Source organism: Poecilia formosa, unplaced genomic scaffold, assembly GCF_000485575.1.
Source record: "Poecilia formosa unplaced genomic scaffold, Poecilia_formosa-5.1.2 Scaffold335, whole genome shotgun sequence".
Classification (NCBI taxonomy): Eukaryota; Metazoa; Chordata; class Actinopteri; order Cyprinodontiformes; family Poeciliidae; genus Poecilia; species Poecilia formosa.
Window position 1 is genome coordinate 285,108 of NW_006800274.1, and position 24,639 is coordinate 309,746.

At 39.5% G+C, this 24,639-nt stretch overlaps 4 protein-coding genes across 9 annotated transcripts in view; 2 read left to right on the plus strand and 2 right to left on the minus strand.

Moving 5' to 3' along the window:
• Positions 1 to 14,057, minus strand: part of egfem1 (EGF-like and EMI domain containing 1) — a 43,090-nt gene extending 29,033 nt beyond the window's left edge. The window contains exons 1-9 of the mRNA XM_016661560.1: positions 13,707 to 14,057; positions 12,910 to 13,044; positions 11,943 to 12,052; positions 11,692 to 11,796; positions 5,731 to 5,853; positions 3,624 to 3,746; positions 2,491 to 2,616; positions 2,144 to 2,266; positions 530 to 652 (exon numbers count right to left, since the gene is read on the minus strand). Of these exons, the coding sequence (XP_016517046.1) occupies positions 530 to 652; positions 2,144 to 2,266; positions 2,491 to 2,616; positions 3,624 to 3,746; positions 5,731 to 5,853; positions 11,692 to 11,796; positions 11,943 to 12,052; positions 12,910 to 13,044; positions 13,707 to 13,789 (1,051 nt within the window). The 5' untranslated portion in view covers positions 13,790 to 14,057. The remainder of the gene's footprint in view (positions 1 to 529; positions 653 to 2,143; positions 2,267 to 2,490; positions 2,617 to 3,623; positions 3,747 to 5,730; positions 5,854 to 11,691; positions 11,797 to 11,942; positions 12,053 to 12,909; positions 13,045 to 13,706) is intronic.
• A 944-nt stretch (positions 14,058 to 15,001) lies between these two features.
• On the plus strand, positions 15,002 to 20,036 carry mffa (mitochondrial fission factor a). Of its 6 annotated transcripts, none has more exons than XM_016661555.1 (8): positions 15,002 to 15,189; positions 15,605 to 15,824; positions 16,931 to 17,103; positions 17,224 to 17,306; positions 17,934 to 18,095; positions 19,023 to 19,079; positions 19,302 to 19,386; positions 19,485 to 20,036. In XM_016661555.1, the coding sequence occupies exons 1-8, from the start codon at positions 15,187 to 15,189 to the stop codon at positions 19,614 to 19,616; spliced, it is 915 nt and encodes a 304-aa protein (XP_016517041.1). In that variant the 5' UTR covers positions 15,002 to 15,186; the 3' UTR covers positions 19,617 to 20,036. The 6 variants fall into 6 exon arrangements, with proteins under 6 accessions (XP_016517041.1, XP_016517042.1, XP_016517043.1 ...); XM_016661556.1 differs by having other exon boundaries at positions 16,931 to 17,100; XM_016661557.1 differs by lacking the exon at positions 17,934 to 18,095.
• dnaaf1 (dynein axonemal assembly factor 1) lies at positions 20,035 to 22,192 on the minus strand. The gene is made up of 2 exons (XM_007573634.2): positions 21,238 to 22,192; positions 20,035 to 21,160 (listed from the first exon to the last, which is right to left on the minus strand). The coding sequence occupies exons 1-2, from the start codon at positions 22,172 to 22,174 to the stop codon at positions 20,373 to 20,375; spliced, it is 1,725 nt and encodes a 574-aa protein (XP_007573696.1). The 5' UTR covers positions 22,175 to 22,192; the 3' UTR covers positions 20,035 to 20,372.
• A 149-nt stretch (positions 22,193 to 22,341) lies between these two features.
• On the plus strand, positions 22,342 to 24,272 carry mrpl44 (mitochondrial ribosomal protein L44). Its single transcript, XM_007573608.2, has 4 exons — positions 22,342 to 22,603; positions 22,903 to 23,371; positions 23,477 to 23,655; positions 23,774 to 24,272. Exons 1-4 carry the CDS (start codon positions 22,431 to 22,433, stop codon positions 23,946 to 23,948), a joined length of 996 nt encoding a protein of 331 aa, XP_007573670.1. The 5' UTR covers positions 22,342 to 22,430; the 3' UTR covers positions 23,949 to 24,272.
• Positions 24,273 to 24,639: the final 367 nt, after the last annotated feature.

The window sequence follows — 24,639 nt, forward strand, 5'->3', positions numbered from 1 at the left end:
CTACTCCACTAAAAGGTCTGGCTGCATGTTTAGGATCATTGTCTTGCTGGAAAGTGATGCTCTGCCTCACTCTCAAGTCTTTTGCTGCCACTAGCAGGTTGTCTTACAGTATTGCTATTTATGATCTCTTCAGCTCTACTAACCTGCACGTGTATTTGCCCTTTTCAGATTTTGATTTGTGGAACAATTTGAAAACCATTTCTCATGTTCCTTCCACTTCAATACTACGTGACAATTTATTGATGATCCATCACATGAACTCCCAAATAAATACACTGGAATTCATAGCTCTACTGTGGTAAGATATGGTAAATGTCCAAAAGAATTAATACTTTGGTAAGGCACTCTAAACACATTTCACCTCAAATAGTTCACATTTTAGCTCGATGGCACTCTCCATATCACAAGACATTTACTGTGATTCGTTTCTCTGTTTCTACTGTGAGCAAATACAAAAGAGACAAACACAAAGCTCTAAGCTTTTTGAAATTTTCTCAGGGAATACTAAAGCGCCAGTGTTTTGACTTACGGTAGCACTGCTTGCTTTCGGCACCGAGTTCAAAACCAGGATGACACACACATCTGAAGGAGCCCGGCATGTTGACACAACCATGGGAACACTTTGCATGACCAGAGATGCACTCATCAATGTCTACAGGAGACAGACAACAGCTGGTAGATAAGGATGTGAAGGCATGCGTGTTTAATCTCAGACATACCAAGTGGAAAACCGTCACAGAAGTCGACACTTGTAGGCTTATTCTTTCAAAATGCAATTTGCTTCACACAATTCACCGAAGAATGCCGCGTGACGATTTTGAGACAAGGCAAAACAAACACATGCTGACAGTCAAGAATCTGATATTTGTGTTCATCTTCACCAACAATCTACTGGAATTAGATTCAGTCCATGATTCTAACCAGCACTAGCAGGAGCAAAAGTATAAAATGAGACAAAATAATCAACAGATAGCTCATATGAAGTGACAGAGGGAGTAGATTTGCTGAATATTTGGAGCAATACCTGACTATTCTGGGTATGAAAAGGAATTCTTTGCCTCATCACGCTCTGTACCAACCACGCATCGATTCATAGCTGCAGGGTGGACGTTTCATAACCACTTTGACCAGCCCGTGGTTTAAAGTCATTTCCTATAATGAACTCATACTCTGCAAAGATATTTGGTCATTTCTCTCCAATAAGTTTGATCTACCAACAACAGGTCGCACCGAATTATTGCATCAGGGGGTCGGATTATCTTATATCTGCATAAGGCAACTAACCCGAATCTGAGTCTCAGTCCATGAAAATGGGGTTTGATATAAATTAAATAAAATTACATGTCAGATTTAACATGTATTATTTTCAAATGTCCTGTTTTTTTAACGGCCTAGAAATAAAGTGACGCACAATGATTGGCCGCATGGGTACAAAACTGTTTGTTTGTGAATACAGTTTGATTAAAGTCTGAAACTGCAATCCAAACCGGGCTATCCAAATAAAAACAGGATGCTTTGTCATTATCAAATCCAGAAGAATGTTTTAAAACTGGTTGCTGTTGAGTGTTTACATCTGGAGGCCTTTTTGTGTTCTATCTGTGATGGATAGAGCCGGATGACATTAGAAGTGGAGGTCTTCATTCCTGCTATTAGTTACATGAGCCATAGGGCATTGTCTCCAATGTAATGGTAGAACAGCTGGTTCAGTTTTTTTTTCTTATTTGTACCGTGTTTCCCCGAAAGTAAGACAGTGTCTTACTTTCTTTTTATCCCCAAAAGCCCCACTATGTCTTACTTTCGGGGTATGTCTTATATTGGAAAAAAATTGTCGAATTTTTTGTTTTAACCATAAAATAAACAGCAGTGACAAGTGCAGGGGACGGCGCGGTGACGTATGGAGAGGGGGACGGTGCGGACGTGGGCAGGAGGCGGCGCGCAGCTAGATGAGAGGTGTTTCCCCGAAAAGTAAGACATATGTCTTACTTTCGCGGTACGGCTTATATTAGCCGACCCCCCTGAAACCCCCGATACGTCTTACAATCGGGGGTGTCTTACTATCGGGGAAACACGGTAGCATTTTAAGTATGAAATGTAATATGCATTTATGTGTTTGAGTGAAGGTGTGTAAACAGATCTCCCTTACCTTCACAGTTTTTTTGGTCTCCAGACAACGTAAAACCAGGACGGCAGCTGCAATTTGCTTTACCGCTTTCGGAGTTGCAGAACTGTGCACAGCCTCCATTCCTCTCCTTACAGGGGTCCCTCACTGACGAACACAAACAAACAAACAAAGCTTACACACAGTCTATAATACTGACATACACAACCTCACAGTTCATAAACTGGGAAAAATCCCAAGAGAGCAGATTTAAAGTTATGGTTTTACTATGAACAAACATGAAAGATTCAAGGAGTACGTGTTCTTTTGCAAAGCAGCAAAACAAACTGTCTGCTTGCAACAATGAAATATCTCCCGACAAGATCACTTACATTCACAGTGTCTCCCATCTCGTTTCAGCTGGTAGTTCCTTCTGCACTCACATTTGTACTCCTCGTCTCCCACATCCACACACTTGTGCTCACAACCTCCATTCAAAATGGAGCAAGAATTTACGGCTAGCAAAACAGAGACAGAATCATGACGAGTAAAAAAAAAAAAACAGCAAAACGTTCATTGGTTCTGTTATCCAAGTGGAAATGAAAATGTAGTAAAAACTTCTCTAATGAAGGAAGACAGGTGAAACCAAAATTATGAGCTTCCTAAATCAGCCTTCAGACCTCAAACTCAGTAGCTATATATTTGTGGAAAACACAAGGGAAAATGCTTACAACTTGAAAATTATATTCAGTGCTCCAACAGTGGTTACTCTAAGGTAATTTCCATTTCTGTATGACATGCCAAACAGGAATACTAGTCATATGCCTGTTGGGTGTTCTCACCGTAAGCAAGATGACAAAGACCGGTGGTAAAACTGTAAGTAAAAAACCATTTTAAGACTGATTACTTTAGCAGATACAATTAGGTTATTTATTAGGTTAATTAGGTTACATTTATTGTTTATTTTATGGTCATCTAACCTTGACGTTTTCAGACAGTCTAGCAACATTTGTCTGCAGAAACCTCATTGTAACCTTTTTATGACTTTTGCTAGCTGCGACTTTGTTATGACTCTTCAAAGTTGCAGAAAATTGTTTCCCATGTTGTATAGCAAAGAGCTATTGCATCAGATGCTTTTACAGAGCAAGCTTATCCAAAGACACAGGCTGTAAATGTGAGGCAGTTTCTGTCGTCAGAGAATGAGGTGATCTTACTGAGTTTCTTAACTCATCCTATCCCCATCTTGATCAAGTAAAAATCCTTTGAATGAACATTTGCGAGTATCTGTCTCTGATCTGATTTTGTCTTGAATGGTTCCTGATACTCATTTTTCTAACGCATAGATTTGAATTGCGTGACAGCTATTTTGATTTCAAACCAGTTCAGAATTTGTCTGTTTCACACTTTTTGGACAGCAGCAAACATTGGAGGTTAATAACAATAATCGCACTTCCAAAAATATTCCTTTAAAACAATCAGGCTGGTGATTTTTGCAAAACTTCTTTTTGCAGTGTCGTTTTCTTACCGATGCAGGTGCGACCATCAGAGTGCATACGGAATCCCTCGCTGCACTCGCAATGATAGGAACCTGCCGTGTTGACGCAAGTTTGTTGGCATCCTCCATTGAGCTCATCACACTCATTTATATCTGGAAAAAAAAAATATATATATCAAAAACACATTGGGTTGTAGACATACTTTTAACAAGCCTTCATAGAAAAATCAAAGCATTCATGAAGCATGTCTATTTTCATGTAAAACAGCACAAAAACTAAATGCCACTATAGAGAAAAGTTCTGACTTAAACACATGAAATCAATGAGTTAAATGATCAAAAACATAAAATATACAATTCAGACAGGAGACAGGGATTCTCTATTTTATGAGACCTATTTTATTTTCTTATTAGATATTTGGTTCAAACATCTTGTCCATGCAAAAACTCTGACAGATGTTTTATAAAATGACAACAACAACAAAATGAACCCTCAGTAAATTTAATTATTATCCTCTGAGCTTCAATCAAGTTTGATTCATTTTTAATCTTGATCATCAAAACACTCTCTTTTTTGAAAACACTCATTTTATTCTATAAGTAAGATTTATTTGGTCTGACTAAGTTTCTTTGGGTCAACATTAGATTGCTTAACATGTTGTGTGCGCAGTATGTGTGAAATCCCTTGTTCCTGAATGCGTTCTCCTGGGATGGCCACAAACGGCTGCATGTGTGTTAGACTTGTGCCTCTGATCCATGGAGACAGAAACAAGTTGTCAAGACAAAATACCTGAATGTTATAGTGAAGAACAAATTTCACATCATAACTCATCATGGCTGTCATTTCCTACTATGCAACTTTGTGGATGATTGTGTACTTGAGTGCATAGAGAGCAAAGTTCTTATCAGCTCTCTGGAAACCTCTGATGCTTTGAATAAGCATTAGTACTCCTTGAATTTGTTCACAAATTAGCTCAAGCTTAGACAGACTGGATGGCAATCACTAATTTTAAAGTCTTGATCTAAATCCTGCAGTGTAAACGAGGCTTTTAGATTTTTAGTTGCTGACCTGCCAGGAGTTAAAGCTCTATAGAGTTGCAACCCAGTCCAATTTTTACCCTGTTTTTAAGCTCCACTTATTTTTCTATTTTCCTCTGACTCGCATTTGGCCACTTTTACATCTCCTAGTAGAGAGCACGATTAATAATTATAGTTAGTGAGCAGTGAATCTCTGCAGCTCCTCATGAGTTACTGTGGGATTCTTGACTGCTTCTCTGATTAACATGCTCTGTCAGTTTAGGCAGAAGGCAACGTATTGGTAGGTTTACCGTTCCCTTCTACCTAAACTGACTGTTTTCATTATCAGAGTCAAGGAATGTAATTTACATAAACGGGGTGGGTTTCAAGCATCACCATGGAAACTTGCGTAAAACAGTCGATGTAGATTAAAAGCTCCTGGAAGCTCACATCCTGAAGAAAGAACGTCCAGGAACCCACACTTCAAATACTCGCACTAAAAGAAATTTGCAGTGGCTTTGTAGTTTATTTAGAAATAATGTTAGAATAGCTGAAGAATGTGTGTTCGGCTCTTGTAGGCAATGCTGAAAGCATAAAACTACAGATGTGAGAGGATTTTAGTGGGAAGGATACAATGGCAGCTTTTCACTGTTAAGTGAGGTGGTGCCTGGGGGAGCAGGGCCAAGAGCAGCAGTGGTGGTGTCGGGGGTCAGAGGTCATGAGTTCTGAATGGTGTCGTGTGACACCATCAGGGTCAAAGCTGAGATGCTGAGACGGCATGTACAAGTGGACTAAGCAGTGGATTGGAGGTTAATGCAGACTGCATAAAGGTGCCACATAGGAAACAATCTGAAATCTAAAAGCTGCGAGCCACAAAATATGCTGGCAAAACTCAGACTATGTGCGCAAAAAAAAAAAAAACAAATATAACACTAAGGACTTCTTAAGAGACTGAAAATAGATTTGTAAAACAAATTCAGTAGTAAGAAACTTCTGCAAAATATCCACACAGGGTATGTTAAAGAAAGAGTAAATAATATTGGTAAAGAACGGCAGAGAGCGTTTGACACATTCTATCTTTGGGTTTTGTTGCATTCAAATCCCAAGCAGTCCATCTTACCGTTACAAGCCTTGCCGTCTGGCCCCACTTTGCTGCCTTCAGGACATTTGCAGTAGTAGCTCCCAATGGTGTTGCAGCAGGAACCCTCACAGCTGCCTTCATCCACTTCGCATTCATTAATGTCTGAAAGGACAGGATTAAAAAGCCAGGTTCACGTACCGTGCACATTCTACATGTACTTCCCATGCAGCTTGATCTGATTTGCCTATTCTAGGAGTCAGATTAGTCCTTTATAAATTATTAAAGTCTATCGACTGGGATAAATAAAAGAAGAAAGAGGCCAGCTGTAAGTTAAACAAGATGTTTTGCTACCTATGGAGACTGAAAGCTTTCAGCAAACTTCTGTTGATATTATATGAAAATATATTATATGAACAGGGCAAACCTGTTAGAATACATCCCGCTTTTTGCCTAGACATACCGTCTTTGAATTCACGTGTTGAGTCAAACATCTTTGCAATAATTCTAAAAATATCACCGAATATGAAAAAGTTTGCATTAATTAAAATTAGGAAGTGTGTCTTATATTGCAAATGGAAATAGAAATTTGGAAATGACTGTGATTAAGACTAAACTGTATCAGCATATTCATAAATTGAAGGCATGCATGTTGCAAAATGTTATATCTATATTAATAACATATTGTGGTATATATTGATGGTACAATAGTATGGAATATTTACCACAACAAATCATTTAAAACAATGACTGATAAAAATGTGTTGAATTCTACAAGACCTCAGAAGCTAAGGATGGGTCGCCATGTTTGTTTTTCAGGCCACGCCCACACTTAGTTTCTAAAGGCAAGCAGGTTTATCTGAGTCGTTTGGTGATAGTTTTTTGCAATGCATCAAAGTTCAAAGGATTATTGCACACTAGCTGTCTTTCTGGACCTTTGAATTAAATTGCAACATGTTATTTGCTGTTCTTTTTTTTTTATCTTTTTTGACAGCAGGGAAGCATTATTTGCTGCTGCTTTGCATCTTCCTGTTGACCATCCTACCCTTTACAAGCTGATGACTGAACACAATCTTCAGGGTTAAATGATCATGTCCTGTGCTTGCTCACATTGTGCTAAAATCGTCCAACTTCTTAACTGTATAAGCAGGGTTGACCAGTAAGTAGTACAATAAATGAAAAGACTAACTTGAAAAAAAAACTCTGATCATCTCATTGATTTGGATTATTATATTTGTTTCTAAATGATTTACAAGAAAAAAAAGAAAAGAAAGTAGTGTAGAATCCAGAAATGCTTCACAGAAAACAAACCATTCAGAGTTTGATTTTGCAGTTAACTCCAGAAAGTTTGTAAACCTGAGTGTTGGGGTATCATAAATCGACACCTGATCCATTGAATCCTAAGCTGAATGACTTTTTGTTGCTGATCAACATTAACAGGAGAATATGCTGTACCTTCCAAGATTGTGCCACAAGAAAAAAATAAGGTCATTGCTAAAAGAGGATGATTCAGTTGTAGTCTTAATTGCATGCTTAAAATAAACATGAAAACTGTGCTGTAATTTTTTTAAATGTACTTTTCAGGTCATACTTGTGGATGAAAATGCACTGCAATAAAATGAAAGTGGCCTCCTGTTGCTTTACGGGTGGGAGTGATAACAGTTTCCCATCATGTAACATAAAGTTCAAGCAGCTTTAGATACTCTTGAATTTCCCTGACTCCTGCAGATCTCATCAGGTGCTGCTGACATCGGTGACCTCTGCAGCGCAGTGGCTCCCCGGTTCCAGCTCCTCCAAGGACCCACATTCTTTCGCCTACTCAGAAACTATTTGAAGCGCATGGATGTGGAATAAATCAGTAGAGCCTCAGTCATGTGTCCAGTGTCCTTGTGGTAAAACCATTAAAAGATACAAGCCCAGATCAATAACAGAACAGTAGGTCTCAGCACCACAGTGTGGAGATACTAAAAGCTATTTCATGTTCTCATTCTTCAATGCCAGATGGAGAGGAAGCAATGGGAATGTGTATTCTCAACCTTTTCCAAGATTTTTTTTTCCCCCTCACATTTCCACTATGAGAAACAATCGGAATGTTTTTTCCAGCTTGTCCTCGTGAATATTAAAGACATAATTGGATCTTTTTACTCTCCTAGAAGGTCCATGTTAAGTCTTCAGCACTTATGTCGTTCAGTTCTTTGCTCTCTGAAAATCTAAAAAGGCAGGAAAAATCGTTACCTGATTTTCTTTTCTCAACTAGAAAAATGTTTGCAACAACACCAATCACTAAACCAAGTTATCACTGCTGTTTGCCAATAATCTGACTGACAAGATGCCTCATGTGATCATTTAATAAGATCTACTGATATAGTAAGAAGGACAAATAAAAAAATGCACAGCCTACCAAACAAACTGGAAGTCTGTTTTACAGGAAAATGATCAGCTTTAAACTGTTACTTTAGAAAGAACATTTTGGAAAAGAAAATTACACCAGCATGCTCTGATGGGGAAAACAGAAGACCCTGTGAAGCAAACCAAAAGGAGGGAAAAAAGGACTTGGGACCTGAACCTGCTGCAGAGAGGAACGCCGGCTGCAACATCAATGCTCCCGGTGGACAATAAAACAACAAACAAAAGTTGGATTGTCTTCAAAATTTGACATGGTTGAGACAGGGATGCAATCAATCATGGTTTGGAAAAACAGAGAAAAAAAGCAAACTGTCCTCAGGTTTCCATTCATGCGTAAAACAGCACAAGTAACATAGAGATTCAGCAACTGTGAAGGCACTTGTACTGTAGGTCAGACTTCCCACACTTCCGCGTAGTAAATCATACAAAACCAGCAGAAAATAACCTATCAGACAATGTTGCTTGCTGTTATCAAAACCATCTTGACTAACAGGATCCAGTCTACTGTCCAGAACTGCTATTCTCAAAAGTACTTTGAAAACACTCAAGACATCTTTAGCGAGAATCGTATGGTTTCTGTCTTAACACTTGTGTGCCCGTGGTCTCCTAATCTCATGCAGACCCATGCACCAGTTTGACTTCAAGTAAAAGTCTGCTCTAACAGAGTTAGACAGAGTGGCGTTCAAAAGCAGGCCAAATGCAACTTCTTCAGAGCCGGCTCCAACGTTTCAGCACAGAGTTAGAGCTGCTAAATCCAGACTGGAGAGATTGAAAGCAGCTGGTCAGGCGACCCAACAGCACACAGCAGGGTGTACAACCACAACTTGGCAGGAACACCAAAGAGACCAATAGTTCAAGAGACCAAATGATAATAAGTGTTGAAAAGAAGGGAAAGAGCAAGATCCTTATAAGTCCCAAATTCTGTTGTATTATTCTCTTTGACATGAACTCTCTGACTTGTGTCTGTTAACTTGAAAAGTCCACGTTCAGATCATCCAGGAACCTCATCTACGTAAAGATATCCTTATGTAACGGTGATTGTTTGATGGAGATTAAACACAGAAAGGTAGGCAGACATTTTCCAAGGAGTTATGTCAATTTATTAGGCATGTTCTTCTGCTGCTTTGACATCGAGAGGTGAAATTTCAAATGTGCTGATCAGCTCCCGCGCTTTGATCTATCAACGCCAAAGGAAAGATGACTGAATATGCAGTCACAGGAAAGTTTATTGGGTATACCTGATCAATTGCCTCTTAACACAAATAGCAAATCAGCCAATCACAAGTAAAGGTAGTAAACTCAACACAAAGCTGAAAGTTCAAAAACAAGCATCATGGCTGCTTCTGAAAATTTCAAAAAGCTCAAGTCTATAGTAACTGCTTCAGGGTTTGGAGTAGAATGTATAGTTTTCTCAAGTTTTTCCTTATTTTCCTTTAAATAACAAATATAAAAATACAGAAATAAATCAGGGTAAATCTGAAAAAACTACATTAAAAATTATTTTAAGTAAAATATCTTAAAAGTCCAAAATAAATCAACATAGATCAATATTCCCAGGTCAATACTGTATCTGTTTTCCTCTATCATAACTGAATCGAAGCAGTGATAAATCTGTCACTGAGGTATGTTAAAGCTCACAAAACAAAAAAAAAACAGTCTCCCAGATTCACTGTAATGTAAGTTTCATCTATCTTGTTTATAATTGCATGAACAGACCCAAAATAAATACCAGCATGCCAAACATAAGCATAACATATTTTCAAGGCTTAAGATTAATTCTATGAGTTTTATGAAAAACATTTTGTCCTGCCTGAATTACAATTATATCCAGTGAATGGTGCCAGGAATTTTTTTTTTTTTGTACGTCTTAACTTGTATCACATGAAAACTGCAGATGTTCAGAGAAGTTTGAGCGAGAGGCAAGATACTGACTGCCACATGAGCACATGAGTCTGGGCAGGGGTGCTGCTTGCGTCCTCTTGCGGGTCCCCAAAACCCCGTCCTCTCCCCCATTCCACACACCGACACACACACAGACACACGCACACACAACTTAATCATGAACATTTCCTAAGTGTAGATCAAACACAGAGAACGCTAGCATTTATATTCTCATAACTTGTGAAGAAGTTTTCAAAATCTCAGGGTATTTTTCGGGTTTGTTCAACGTGTTTCAGATTAATAAACACTTTTATCCAGAAATATGAAGATTTAATATCTACAGTACACCAGAAAATTAGAAAAGGTTGCCAAAAAGAAATAGAATTACTGACACATTTTTCAGGTGTTCAGTTTGCATTTGCTACTGTTTTATAGGGGGGGGAGGGTTCAGTAATGGAACCTGACTGGATGCAGGCACTTGGCTTGAGTTCACATAATGAGTCTAGCAGAAGTTAGTGGATAGCAGAAGTTAGTGGATAAATCTGTCAGGGGAAATGGGAGAAGGTAAAGTGTTTTACAAAGTGAGAAGACCAAGACCACGGTGGATTACAGCACAAAATGCAAAGGAAAGAAGGATGAAAAACAATGGTCACTTCAGATTGTGAACTGCCACCTTGTAGAGTGACAACCAAAGAGCTCATGTAAAAACAAAAGCGAGGAGCTTTGTCTTTAACAAATATCCTTGTGAAATGAATCAAGTAGAGATCTGTTTAAAATCCCTGGCAGTGCAATGACAGGACATTCCCTTCTGGGAAGGTTGAGGAATCAGATGGAATAACTTCTGCAATGTACGTGTGCGTGTTCATTGGTTTCCAAGCACGTGAGAGTAGTGACCAAATATCATCTCCACCGCATTCTGTTTCTACAACAGCTTTCTAAAACTTTAACAACTCTCACCCTGTTAAGTTTGGACACGCAGGGGACATACAGACAACCAGGTCAGCAAGAGCATACACTGAGAACCAATCAGCAACCAAACATTACACAACATAGTTCATGTACGATCCCTTTACATTTTGTTGTTTAAGGCTGTATATACTTCATCAACACATGATTACAGTATAATGCTAATACCACCATGTTTCACTGGAGACAGATGCAAATATGTCAAACATTTTAGGTTTTAATTTGTAAAACGAAAATGTGACTTATTTTTCTTTCAATTCAAAAGTTAGAAGTACTCTGTGCTTTTGCAGACAAAGTCACAAAAGATGTTGAAGTTTGTTGATGCAACGCGACAGACGTGTTGCATTATCCTTTTACATTTACTGGCTGGATTTAACTGATTTAAAAACGTAACTTTATTAAACTCTTTGGCCAAAGACACCACAAATTCCTGATTTAGCCAATTAAAACCAATTAGTCCCTTTAAAAAAAAAAAAAAAAACTTTTTTCTACCTTTAATAGCAACTCCATACTGCGGCATTATCCAATTACAGCTTCATCTAAGATTAGAGATTTAAAAAAGGTAAAGCATGAAATTTGAGAAACGCTAATAACAGTTAATGGATGTCTTGTTTTCTGCAAATTTAACTAAGTTCAGTGACGCTAAACCTAAAGGTAACTATAAACATTTCATAAAGTACGAAAGGTATTGAAAATAACAGCATATTTTTAGTTGGTAAGTATTCTCGTAAGTGGAAATGAAAACCTTACCATACTGGCACCGGGGACCTTTGAAGCCTAATGGACAGTGACAAATACGCTCCCCAGTCTCTGCACATCTCCCACCATTAAGACAGGCATGAGCACTGCACACCCCTGTGGATAATTCAACATCACACACCATCATGTTGCTGATATATTTGGTTCTGTTAACTGGAAACAAGTGAAGCACTTCTTTGCAGAAAACCGACAATTTTCTAATGAATATATGTCAATTTATAATGAGATGCTTATTTACTCACTATGTAGACAGCCCATCTCATTATCTTTCTGAGCCCAACCGGGACAACATTTATAGACTGTGTGAAAATCCATGCTGTACGTTTGCCTGTATGCTGTGTAGTACGCAGTCCTAAGGAGAAGACATTCTGTTACATGTACATATTTTTAGAGGCTGCACTGTAGTATTTTATAAGCACAAAGCATTAATAGTCATTGTTATACAAAATACATAAGATCAAGTGAAAGAGACTTCAACCCTTTCACATTTTGTCATGTTACCTCCACAGACTTGACTTTGTTTTATTTGAATTTTTGTTTGGCATAGTAGACCAGTACAAAAAAATATATATGGTTGCATGGTTTGTTTTTTTTTTCTTTTTTGATAATCATCTGAAAATGAGGGATCAGGCACTCTGGAAAGATGAGACCCAAATCAAATGTTTTCGCCTGGATACAAAACACTACGGCCTACGTGGTACAAAACTAAAATCGCATATCGCCACTATAGCCCACCATCAAGTTGAAATCCAGTAGAAAATCTGTTGCAAAAATGTCAAACTGTAGTTCAAAGATGCTCTTCATCTCATAAATCTGAAAAACAATGAGCAATAAATTGTCTTTACAGATGTGCAAAATCAACATTATCCTGAAGCTAGCTGCTATAGATGCAGTGAATGGTAAGACATATATTTACATCAGAGGGGACGAAAAACCAATGCACACCATGCTTTTCAGATTATATAACTTTTTTTAAAAAAAATCTTGAAAGAGATGCATCGTGTTTCCTTTTTTTGTTCTATTTTTAAAAGATTTCAATAAAATACACTGATGTGGTAACATGACAAAATGTAGGAAAAGAAAAATAAAAAGATTTTCTGGGCATTTTCGGCCATGATGGACCATTTATCTCTGACTACTTGCTTAAGATGGGGACAACTTTGAGAATGGTGTTAAAAGTACATGTGATACAAACTGGATTTTTCATACCTTCTCTCAAATCCCAAACACCATCTGCGGCTTGTGCAGCCCTGCTTCCACACCTGCACCATGCGGGTAAACGCCTGAACACAGGGCTGGCGGACCCCCAACATGGACACCTCCTGGGTGGCGCAAACATTTGGCCTTTGCATGGGGAAGGTAGAGAAAAGAGTGACGTAGCAACACTACAGCAATACTGGTTGGTCATTGTACATGGATGACTTAATTGTGATGGTGGTGAGATCCCTCAGACAGACAGACACAGTTCATGCCTGCATAAATCAATGTACAAACATAAACTCCAGACAACTGTGTTTAGTTAGCTTGAATTCATTTGTGTTGTAATTTCGGGTACCTTACAACTGCCTGCCTCCACGAGGCATCTGGCTTCAATAAAGCTTGAAGTTAATTAGAGGAAGTACTGTGGTTGTCCCCTAATGAAAAGAATCCTCCTTAAATATCTCGCAGGTTATTTGAAATTGGAACTCAGTGGTAGAGTGCCATATGGATAAACAAACAAAACGTAGCATTCCACTGGAAGTGGACGATGTAAAACTGCTGTTGTGTGTACAGTACACATCCTATCTTCCGTGGGACCTGAAATGGAGACCCCTAGTGGGCAGACCACACATAAAGGACACAAACAAAAGTTATTTTCAAAAAAAAATAAGGAGTCATTTATTTGTCTATCAAAATTCAGCGTGTCTCCTGATTCCATTCATTCGTATATATCGCATGTTAAAGTATCATTTTCTCACTGACCTGGGAAGTCACCAATTAGCGACGGAAACTAACATCTTACTTACATGCCAAGCTGCAGGTCTGCAGATGATGCGATGTGCATAGCGCTGAATAATTTCACACATATATAGAAAATCTTTGGAAACATGGTTCCAGCTGCTTACAGACACGTTGTTGAAGATTCAGCTGTGCAGACTAAAAATAAAAAAATAAAAAAAAAAGCCCGTTAAATCCAAAACATTCTGACAAAATTATGGAAGTCCACGTTCAAGCTCAGAGATTTTTTGGTTAACATGGAGTGATGTTTTTGATTTGATTCCCGGTTCATGCTACTGATTAGGTGAAGGGGAGGCTATCTGAGCCTTTGGGAGCCTCCGTGTTAAATGCACCACCCACAAACACCCGGGATGGTGGGGGCCAAAGTGGGGGGCGAGGGGGAGGTGTAGGACGCTGAATGTGCCTGCTTTGATGTCGCAGTCTATTTTCTTATCTTTTCTTTTTCTTTTTTTTTTACAGTCTATTACAGAAGGTTGTGCTTATTCGACGTTGAACTTAATTTCTTGTGTGTGTGTGGTGTGTGTGTACGTGTGTGTGTTTTGTTTTTTTTAGATAAACTGAATTTTCAACCTTTATATCTACCTGCACACTTTTCAGAGGTTCACTTGACCTTTTAATTAACAGTGTCATCTGAAAGCCATCCAGAGTTGGAGAATTAAATTTATGAAATTATATTTAGACTTACACAGTCTCAAGTAGCTTGGTTTATCTGGGTGCCTGATATGGAGGGGAATGGTGTGGCAGATCTTCTAACCAAGCAGTCTCAGAAATAAGATAGAATTATATAAATGGCATTTTGGTAAATCTGAAATAAAATGCATTATTCAGAAGCCATTTTGGCAGCAGAGTTTTGGAGGAATGGACTAAATGTCATCACATACAACAGACAGTAAGGAGAATGCAATTTAGAGTAAAAGCAGCTATAACAAGGTTGTGATTAAGACAAACAGGGTTAAATAAAACTTTCCATTTGATGGGTAAACATCCAACAGGTAAATGTGAGTGTGGCATCAACATGCTGTTTCCAGTATGTTCTACTGGAAACATAGAGCATACAATAATTCAATGTGAAAAGCTAAAAACAAGAATTAAATAAACATGACGTGACGACATTATTAGTCTAGACATAAAAAGACCAATAAAGCATTTCCTTATTATTTTCAAAGGAAAATGGATTAAATGAATATATAACTTACGCTAAACTATACCCTCCAATACAGTAGATGGCGATAATGTATCTTTACGTTGGATGTTATCCGCAAGAAAAAAATCAAGAATAACAAGAAACATTTCCTGTTTAAAGTAGAAACAGGGCAAGGAGCGAGAGGAACCTCCTCTCTCATATGAATACAAAGAGATGTTAGACAGCTGTACTATTTGGAATTTTTGTTCCTAACTTAATACGTTGGAACACCAACAGAAGTCCCTTCCTGGTTTTATTTAATAAATACGTTTTTAGAGAGGTCGCTGCGTTAGCCAACATTTAGAATGGTAAGTAACCGCGCTAAAGTGTTAGCTCGAAATGGCGAGGAGGCTAAGTTGTTTTCTTACTCTCCATCATCTTTCTGGCCATATTACTGATTAAGACAGATGCACGTACTTTATAAATAATGTGGACGTTAGTTTGCTACTGGTAAAATATGTTTGTTATTTTCCGGTATTGATAAGTCAGTGCTAGCTTAATGCTAGGCAGCATAAATTTCTTGCAACAGTCGAAGCGGTTTGGGTGTTTGTTTTTTCTGCTTTTATCATGTGATAGTACCACGAGACTGAGCAACATTGGACTGTTTAAAAATAAACAAACCACGTCAACAATCTGTGTCAACGTACAACAGCAGCTGGGAAATGAAAGTACTGCTAAAACCACTTTTTGGAAGTCACAGCTCCTCCTGTTTTGATTCCACAGAGTCAAATGAGCGGAGCAGCATTTCCATCCCCGACTGTGGAGATGGCGGAGATAAACCGCATTCAGTATGAGCTGGAGTACACCGAGGGGATCAGCCAGAAGATGCGCATCCCGCAGAAGCTCAAAGTGGCTCCTCATTCACACGAAGAGCCCGGCGATGGTTTACAGGAAGTGCCCCCCAGCGTCATAATGCAAGTGCCAGACAGGATCGTGATTGCAGGTTGGTGTCTTTTATTTTCGCCTCCCCGCATTATTATTTGAGTTTAACATTTTAGTATCAGTATTTTAGTGTGGATTTCTGAATGAGAACCTACAGATAAACGTAAAATCATTTGAAAAGAAAACAAACAAACAAACACTGGTTGACAGTTTATTTTGTTTTGATTTCTTGAAAACTTTAAGTCAGAGTTTGAAAATGGATATGTGGTTCTTAAAATTTGACTTGCTTAGTTGGAAGTAAAGCATTGAATCTGCAGTGTTTAACTTTCTTTGAAATACATAATAAACTAAATGCAGTCGTAGTTTGGACAAGTGTTAAAGATTTTTAAGTATGTCTTCTTTTAAGTTTTTCCATACACAAAAAAGCCATAAAATAGTTTTTTACTATTATTTAAATGATTTGTGCAACACACAGGTAATACATCCAGCCACTGTATTACCATTTTTAAGAGCAGATTTTACCTACTCAAATGTTGTGTGTAAAAATTGGCAAACATGATTTGAAACTTGGAATTTAGAGATGGGAAAATGTGTAAAAAGATGTTGCTATGTCTAACAATCTGCACCTTTCAACTTGTGCTGCACATTATATCAAAAATATATCTTAATTTGCAATATAATTTGTGCAATAATAATATCACAGAACTCTATTTGGAAGGCAACATTTATCATAGTGTCAGAAATTTATGCTTAGATTCTGCTTTTTGATGGAGTGTCATTTTTATCCGGCGTCCACGCCTATCACAGATAATAGTTCCCAAAAGAATAAAGGTCACAGAGATAGTTGGAAAGCTTGCAATGTCAGTTACGAAGGAGAGGAGAATGTGTTTTTATTACAGTTGATATTTAACAATAATACTGCCATCCAATGATACCCTTATCCTTGTTACAACTACTTACAAACAACACAGAGCCAACAGTTGAAAGTCCAGGCATTTTCCTACCCTATGCTTTGGGGCTATTTTGTTTTCCACGTCATATCATGTCAGCTGCTAAAAACTGAAAATGAAACAGAGATATTGGCATGTCAGTTTCTAATGCAGAACACAATGGCTTGCATGTTTTGGGTTAGTGCTGATTGTTTAGTTTCACCTTGTGATTTGTCAGGAGATGCAGATGCAGACGCCCACTTCCCCAGACCCAGAGACTTAGACCTCATCCAGTCAACACCCCTTGAAACTCTGGCGCTGAAAACTCCTCCCAGAGTCCTGACCCTCAGTGATCGACCCCTGGACTTCTTGGAAGAGGAGCATCAGACAGCTCCAGACACTGAGGAGGTGGTACGGCATAAGCTTATAAGTTGCACATCTTATAAGTACAAAGGGCTCGCGATTCTACTTGGTGACGCAACATCATTGCTTCAAAGCATAAATCAGCTGTCTTCATTTTTCTTCTCATAGGTGCACCCCCAGGGACGTTTAAGGCGGGAGCGTTCTGCCAGTGAGAATGCAGCCGTCCGCCAACTAACTCATAATGAATCTGCGTAAGTATTTCGTCACAGATGCCATCATTATCTAAGCTCCGTCTTAGCTCTGCTGAGGTTTGCATGTAGCAGGAAGCCGTGTCGTTCTTCTAGCTCTTACTTTTTATTTGGTCCACTCTCATCTTCCATCTGATCGCCCGTGGCTGCATCTCGTCTGCCAGAACGTCTGCTGCTTGCTGACAAATAATGAAAGCGGCCTGTCTTGTCAGTTTTCATTATTATTATTATTATTGTATACATCAATGAGTTAAAAGCTTTGGTTTTATTATGTGTACTTTGATTAGACGGTTAGGTTGTGGCGAAGAGTAAAAGCCTGTGAAGGGAAGACGTTTTCTCCTCCAGATTCTTTTCTGCAGCACAGCATCATGTGGCATGAAGTTCATCAAGTTGCTTTCACGTCACGAGAGAGGGATTAGCCTGTTTCTGTTCGTTTCGAGCGCTTTTGCTAAAATGGCTGACAGGTCTCCGTCGCTGCTTCTTTTCTTTACATTGATCTGCCTTAAGTTTTTATACAGACAGTGGGGGGTTGTACTTTTTCCTTATTTCTCTCCCTTTCCTTCCTCTTCTTCTACCCTTTTCCCTTCTTTCCTGTCAAATGTGCTCCTTGTAATGGTGGGCACTGAGCAGTACAACTTCGCACCCCCCGACCACTAACCAGTCACGCCCTTCCCTCAACATGGCTGAAGAGCACAACGTGTACAGCGCTAGCGGTGTTCTGTCTTTCATCCAGTCCACTACACGTCGGGCCTATCAGCAGGTCCTGGAGGTCTTGGATGAGAACCCACGCAGGTGACCTCCCAACTAACCGGTCATTTGTTTTGTAAAAATTATTGGCAGCGAGTCAAATGCAAACTTCTTTAAATGTTTTCCCAGCAGCTTATTCCAATTTTTGCCGATGCTGATTTTATGCTCTTTTGCACGGTTGACGGACTGGCGATTTATAATAATAAAAATATGTCCTGGGATACAGATAATGGTGATAAGAATATTGAGTAGTTTCTAAAAACAATAAAAGAAGACATGGCTGATGACTTAAGCTTACAGCTTGAGGCTTGTAATAAAGCCAGTTCTTCTGCAAGTATTAAAGTCAAACAATACATGTGATTAAAAGAGCAGTCGTCAGGTTTCCTGGCAGTGAACGCTGAGTCAGTCATCAGACTTGTTTTTTGAAATCAGACTTCATATTTACCTTTGAAGGAAGGTGAACAGTCACTTTTGAGAAATCAGCTCCATTAATCTGAAGAGCGTCAAGTATAGAAAGTGTAGTTCTCAATGTTCAATTTAAATTCAGAACTTGCCACATACCAAAGGTCTGTGGCAAAATAGAAGTAACTTTGCATACTTTAGAAAAAGTACCTTTTTTTTTATTTTATTTTTTTTTTATTTTTACTAACTTTTTAGCTCTCGCGTTCCTCTCGGTTCCCTCATCCCTAGTCTAGCCTAGGTTCACTTGAGGTGAAAAACACAAACACTTCATCTTCAGCCCCGCCTCCGACTCTGCCTTGTGTGCGGTATGGGAGAGGCTTCTTAAAATGCTTCCCACATGTGATCTCTCCTCCAGTAACATATTAGGAGTTCTCGTGTTAACTATGACATCGTAGAATGCCTAGCAAGCTCAGTCTGTGGGCTCTAGTGGCATGTGTGGTATGTGCAACACTGTGTTTTTCTAGATCTCTTTTTCCCTTCTCCCTTCTCTGTGTTTCCCCACATCTTTAGCAAACCGTCTCTGCGAGGGGGGTCAGGTTTGAGCTCCAACCCCTTGCCTGATTCCAGGTAACTTCACCTGGCACTTCATATTTTCCTTCTCTTTCCCTGTCCTTAACCTTTCTTGGCTCTACTACTCGTTGTGTTTTAAAATGAGGTCCAGTAATTCCCAGCCACGGCATTATGTTTACCTGAAATATATAGTCTAAAACGTTACTACTAGGAGCCGTGGCTGGTTTGGTTTTAAAAAAAAAAAAAAAATCTGAAAGGATTTTTTTGTCTGCCTTTAAGGTTTGCATTGTCGACAAATGAAAGTGCCCTGGAAGGGCCTGCTGATGACATGACGGCCGTCGATGCGACTACACTTCGACGCCAGGTTAGCTTTAACAAATATTTTATTCCAGGTGACTGAATTCTTTAGAAACAGTAGAAAACGATTAGCTTTTTTTTTTTTTTTTTAATGTGTCTCAACAGCTCATCAAGTTGAACAAGAGACTCAAACACTTGGAAGACGAGAACAAGGAGAGAGCAAAGCGAGAAATGATTATGTACTCGATCAGTGTTGCTTTCTGGCTCGTTAACACCTGGGTGTGGATGCGGCGTTAGAGCTGGTCTGTATTCAATATATTGGATATTAACTACTCGCTGCATCTTGTCCGTGTGTTAAAATGTTTTGGGATTTATGAGACATAACCTGCACAGGAATGATATTCTGGGTTTTGTTTATTTAACACATGTACAGTTTTATTTTTCTACTCTTATTTCATCCTGTCCATGTTTTTTTGTTTGTTCTTGTTTTGCTTTTATTCCAAACTTTCCTGCCCAGTCATAAATGATTTGTAAATATTTGTTCATGGCACCTAAAGCTGTGGGAGGACTTACTGAAGCAGTACGGCATTGGTCTTGACCTACAACGTGGAGACATTTGCTATGTGGTAACATGTGAAATATTTATTGCAGGGGGAGTAATATGTGACATCACCTAGGAAATGTAATGTAAAATAATTAAAGTAATACATGCAAAGCATTTTCTTGTTTTTATTGATGTCAGAACTGGAAAAAAAAAATACATTGTAAATTTGCTGTTACACAAAAAAGTCCACATGAACTTTTGCTTTTGTAAGTCTTGAAAAAGGGGTACCTGCAAGAAGTCGAATCAGTTAAAAATTGGATTTCTTTCATCAAATGTGCTGAAACGTATCAAACAAGCTGAATTTCAACTCTTTATGTGAGAGTCATTTCCAGTTACATCCTAAAGGCCACGTTTGACGGTCGGATAAAAGTTTTGTAATTTCAAATATAGCAGAAGGCCAATTTTGTAAAAAAAAAAAAACATGTTTACATCTAAAGGTATCAGTTCACTTACTCAATCAAGCATTGTTTCTCTGAGGAAGGTTGATTGGATCCTGGATAGTGAGTAAGAACATCATCATCCTCTGGATAGAGCAGTGATGAATCGTTAGGGAGCCCAATTGATTTGTTGCAGCCACCTAGAGACAACGAGGATGTTCCGTCATGGCTGAGACCGAAGATGCCACCGCCCTGATTCTCAGTCGGTGTCTCTTCATCGCCATCTCCTGATATGACTTCTATTTTTGGTTTGGAGTCCTGCTGATGGGATATTCCGGGGAAGTCTTCTGTATCCACATCTTCCAAGTCGGGCAGCTCGTCAATACGCAGTGACTGGCTTATGGGAAGGTGGATGGTTTCCAGCTGCTCTTCGTCCTCCAGCTCTGTAACTAATGGTCCAGGACCATGTAACGGTACAAGCTCATCTTCTTCTGAAAGATCAGGAGAAACCTGCGTAGGCTGTGTGTTTTCAGACAACCTATTCTCTTTATCCTTTGTTAACTTGTGATTTTCTTCTCCCACATTTATCTGCAGCATCTGTCCATCTTGTACAGAGTCCGCCCAGACATTCTCTTCTGTTTCGTGCCCGATTTGAAATTGATCATCATTTTCTTTATCAAACTTGTCCTCCTCCAGCTCTTCTGCGTTGAGATCTCTGTCGTTTGCCTCACTTTTGTCAACCTTCAATTCTTCCTGGCTGCCCTCCGTAAAGATCTGGACATCCTCTCCTTCAGAGAAAGACAAAGTCTCCATGTTTTCTTCACTAGCTATGACTGAAGTAGGAGCTGTCTCAATTTTCCCTAAAAGAAAAGTAATTATACAGTTAAAACATTTAATTTTTAAATATCTGTTCAAATAAAAGCTAAACAATGCTCACCTTCCGCTTGCAACTCCCGCAGGCGTTTTTTCTCCAGGGCTTTCTCACGAATTTTCGCCAATTCATCCAAGCTGTCCTGGATTTTCCTTCTCTCCCGTGACACCCATGCCGCTCTCTCCTTCCACTCCCCCTCCAGCCCGTCCTTGGCCCACGCCTCTGCACATGCCCTGTCTTTGGGGAACACGGGCCGGTCATCGAGGAAGGTGAGCTGCTTAAGATGGATAATCATGGTCTTCCTGTAGTTTGGGATTTTCCTCACCACCTCATTTCCCATCAGGTTCAGCACTCTCAGTTCTGGCATTGCCTCCAACACAGAGACAATCTCAGGGTCGTGTAACAGATTGTGAGACAGGTCCAACACGTTGATGGCCATACACTCACTCAGATGCTCTACGTCCTTCGCACTCTCCAGTTTGTTATGGGATATTTGTAGAGTGCTGAGTTCAGGAAGGCAGGAGATGTTCTCTATCATGTGGATGTAGTTGTTGGAGACATTCAGGGTGCAGAGTTTCTTCATGGGTTCCAGGTTTTCCAGCTTGCAAATGAGGTTCTGGTGCAGGAACAAGCAGCGAAGGTCAGTCTGAGCATCCAGGTTCTCAATCCTCTGGAGACCATTGCTTTCCAGCCAGAGACATTTGAGCCCTGTGTATTCTTCCAGGTTCTCAATCTTGGAGAAACCCTTAAAATGCAGGTACAGAGTGTCATTCAAGCAAGGTGTGGAGTACAGTTTGTTCTTCTTGCAGAGGTCTTTGAGGAACTTCTTGGTCATCCTTGGCTCTGATTGTTTTTCCTCTTGCACTGAGGTCTCCCACTGGTGTGCATTTTTATTTTTTTCTTCAAATGTATTTTTTATAATCCCACCTGATCCGTTTCTGCCAGAAATATCGTCGGTGTTTGCTCTTTCCGTTGCGTTTTCTGTGGTCACCTTATCGTCCATCCTCTTCACATTCGTGTAATTCCCGCAAAATATATTTAAATAAATCCGCAGACGAAATTTTAAAAAAAGTATTAGTTGCGGAAATGTAGTGAAACACGGGGCTGTCAATGGTCAAACTGGATAACTATCTGGCAATCCGCTTTGTTTGTCAACGTTAATTATGGTTTACGTTGGTTTCCATGGTTACTCCCCGACAGAGAGTTCTGTTCGCGTCGGACACTTATCAGTGTAACACACGCCACTGGTAGGAGGAAACATGGCGGCGGGCATGTTAAACCGTGGCGTGCTAACATTTAGGTTGCAGTGTCAGCTGGTTTCCAGAAGCCCTTCACTGACACAGGTTAGGGAGAAGAAACGATGGATGAGAGCTTACACATATATTATGGCGAAGAAGTTACAGCTCGAAGGACCTCCGCCACCGAAGCCACGGTAACTGACATTTAGCTAATGCTAAAGAGCATCTCAAGGCCACTCGTTTAGGAGCCTAATGTGGCATTGTTTTTTATTAGTATAAAAAAGAATGATGAAGTAGAGGAAGTATCTACTTTTTTAGCTTTAGATTGCAGAAACAATTTGTTGCTCACACAACCTTAATGAGGGCAAAAAAAGTTCATTATATTTTATATTTTCAGCTCTTCAGCAGGTCTAGTTGCTCATTTTGCCAACATTTTCGAATGGCATTGTAATATTTATGGAAAACACTGTCTTCTCTTCCTCATCTCCTTAAGGTGGCAACAGCCTAATTGGGATTACCATTCGGAGGTTCAGGCTTTCAGTTCCCGTCTCCATGAAAACTTCTCTCTGGAGTTACTTAAAACAGCCTTCGTCAATCCGTGTTACGTGCAGGCGGAGCAGGAGAGGAGAAAACAGCTAGACGTTGACTCTGAGACCACGGCCTTGGTTCTGAAAGACAATCTTCAGCTGAGCAAAAAGGGAGAAGGCCTGACTAAAAGCATCCTGACCGACTGGTGCAGGGCAAGCTTTCCTAGTCTGCCACATGAGGGAGTTGAGTGCATTGTGGGGCACCTTAGCAGTCTGTCAGTTGTGACTTATGTTGCAAGAAATCTTGGCATAGAGGATCTTACAATGAGTGCAGAATTCCCTGTTCCGGACGAGGTGCTGAACTCCACTTTCATGGCGGTGATCGGAGCTCTGGAGGAAAGCAGTGGGGCAGAGCGAGCTGCATTCTTTCTCAGAGTAAGGAACTTGTTGGTGCTTGTTTCTTTTTAAATTAATTTAATTGTTTTAAGGTTGTTTTTACAGTAAATGATCCTCATCCCCAACTTCTCTGCTACCTCACAGGATTTCCTATTGACTCAGCTGATAGGAAAGGACCTGTTTGATATGTGGACTGTGGTGAATCCAATGGGACTGCTGGTGGAGGAACTTACAAAGAGAAATATTCCTCTGCCAGAACCTCGTCTCATCAGGTCTGCGGGAGCCAGTACTGTTCTCCCGCTCTACTTTGTCGGCTTGTACAGGTACATGTGCAATCGTGCATGCTGCTTTTGCTACATATTGTCATTCGAATGTGAGATTCGTAGAAATAATTTGCGTATGCATCATGTTCCTGTTTTGCTTATTTTCTGATTCATCTAGTGGCACAAAACTCCTGGGTCAAGGTCCAGGTGAGACGCTTGTCGGAGCTGAGGAGGAAGCGGCACGTGTGGCTCTACGCAAACTTTATGGCTTCGCTGAGAACCGCAGACCCTTTGACTTCTCTCCACAACAGCAGCATCAGCGGACGTTACTTCAGTCAGTCAGTAGCAACTGACAAGTTAATAGAGATCTTAAATCAGTACGAATCTAATGGGGGACAAAGTTGCAGGTGTTACACATTGTAGCCTTTCAACAGGTTATAATTAAACTTGAGTCCACTTTTCAGGATTTGCTATATTTGGATTTAAAATGTCATTACCACAGAGAAATAAGAACACCAGAGGTCATCTGTTGTACATAAGGAGTGTAAGCCTGTCAGAATAGTACAATGCCTGAAATAGACCTGACATTTGGCTTTCCTGTAAATAATGCAGCTGCTCTGTTGTGTGCTTTGTACTGTGATATAACTCGCATGTAATAAAATGTTTGTATGAATGTATGCTTGCTGTGATTTTATTCATTTTCAGTTCCTGCTTAATATAGATGATATTTGTGTTTACTTGCCATAAATCTGGTTTGCTGATCCTAAAGTGTTAAAACGTCAAATAGTGAGTAAATTCCTCACACAAAGAACAGGAATAACTTAACACAACTTATGACTTGCAAAAGTGTTAATCCTCTGTACCTTTACTTATTTTTGGCACAATGCAATCTCAGACAGTGTTATTGGGATTTAATGTGATAGACCAACACAATGTAGGGCATAGCATGAGCTAAAAGCCTGAAAAACGTTTGGGTTTACATTCAATTCCAAAAGGTTTATTCTTTAAAAAAAAATTTTTTTCTTTTTTTTTTTTTTTTTTTTT

Bases quoted from the DNA above. Each gene is read 5' to 3' on its own strand.
- mffa (XM_016661555.1), top strand. The intron at 17,104-17,223 runs GTACGGCATAAG...TTCTTCTCATAG, and splicing joins CTCCAGACACTGAGGAGGTG to GTGCACCCCCAGGGACGTTT. The intron at 19,080-19,301 runs GTAACTTCACCT...TCTGCCTTTAAG, and splicing joins AACCCCTTGCCTGATTCCAG to GTTTGCATTGTCGACAAATG.
- dnaaf1 (XM_007573634.2), bottom strand. From the start codon at position 22,174: ATGGACGATAAGGTGACCACAGAAAACGCAACGGAAAGAGCAAACACC. The intron at 21,161-21,237 runs GTGAGCATTGTT...CTTTTCTTTTAG, and splicing joins GCGGGAGTTGCAAGCGGAAG to GGAAAATTGAGACAGCTCCT.
- mrpl44 (XM_007573608.2), top strand. From the start codon at position 22,431: ATGGCGGCGGGCATGTTAAACCGTGGCGTGCTAACATTTAGGTTGCAG. The intron at 23,372-23,476 runs GTAAGGAACTTG...GCTACCTCACAG, and splicing joins GAGCTGCATTCTTTCTCAGA to GATTTCCTATTGACTCAGCT. The intron at 23,656-23,773 runs GTACATGTGCAA...TGATTCATCTAG, and splicing joins TACTTTGTCGGCTTGTACAG to TGGCACAAAACTCCTGGGTC.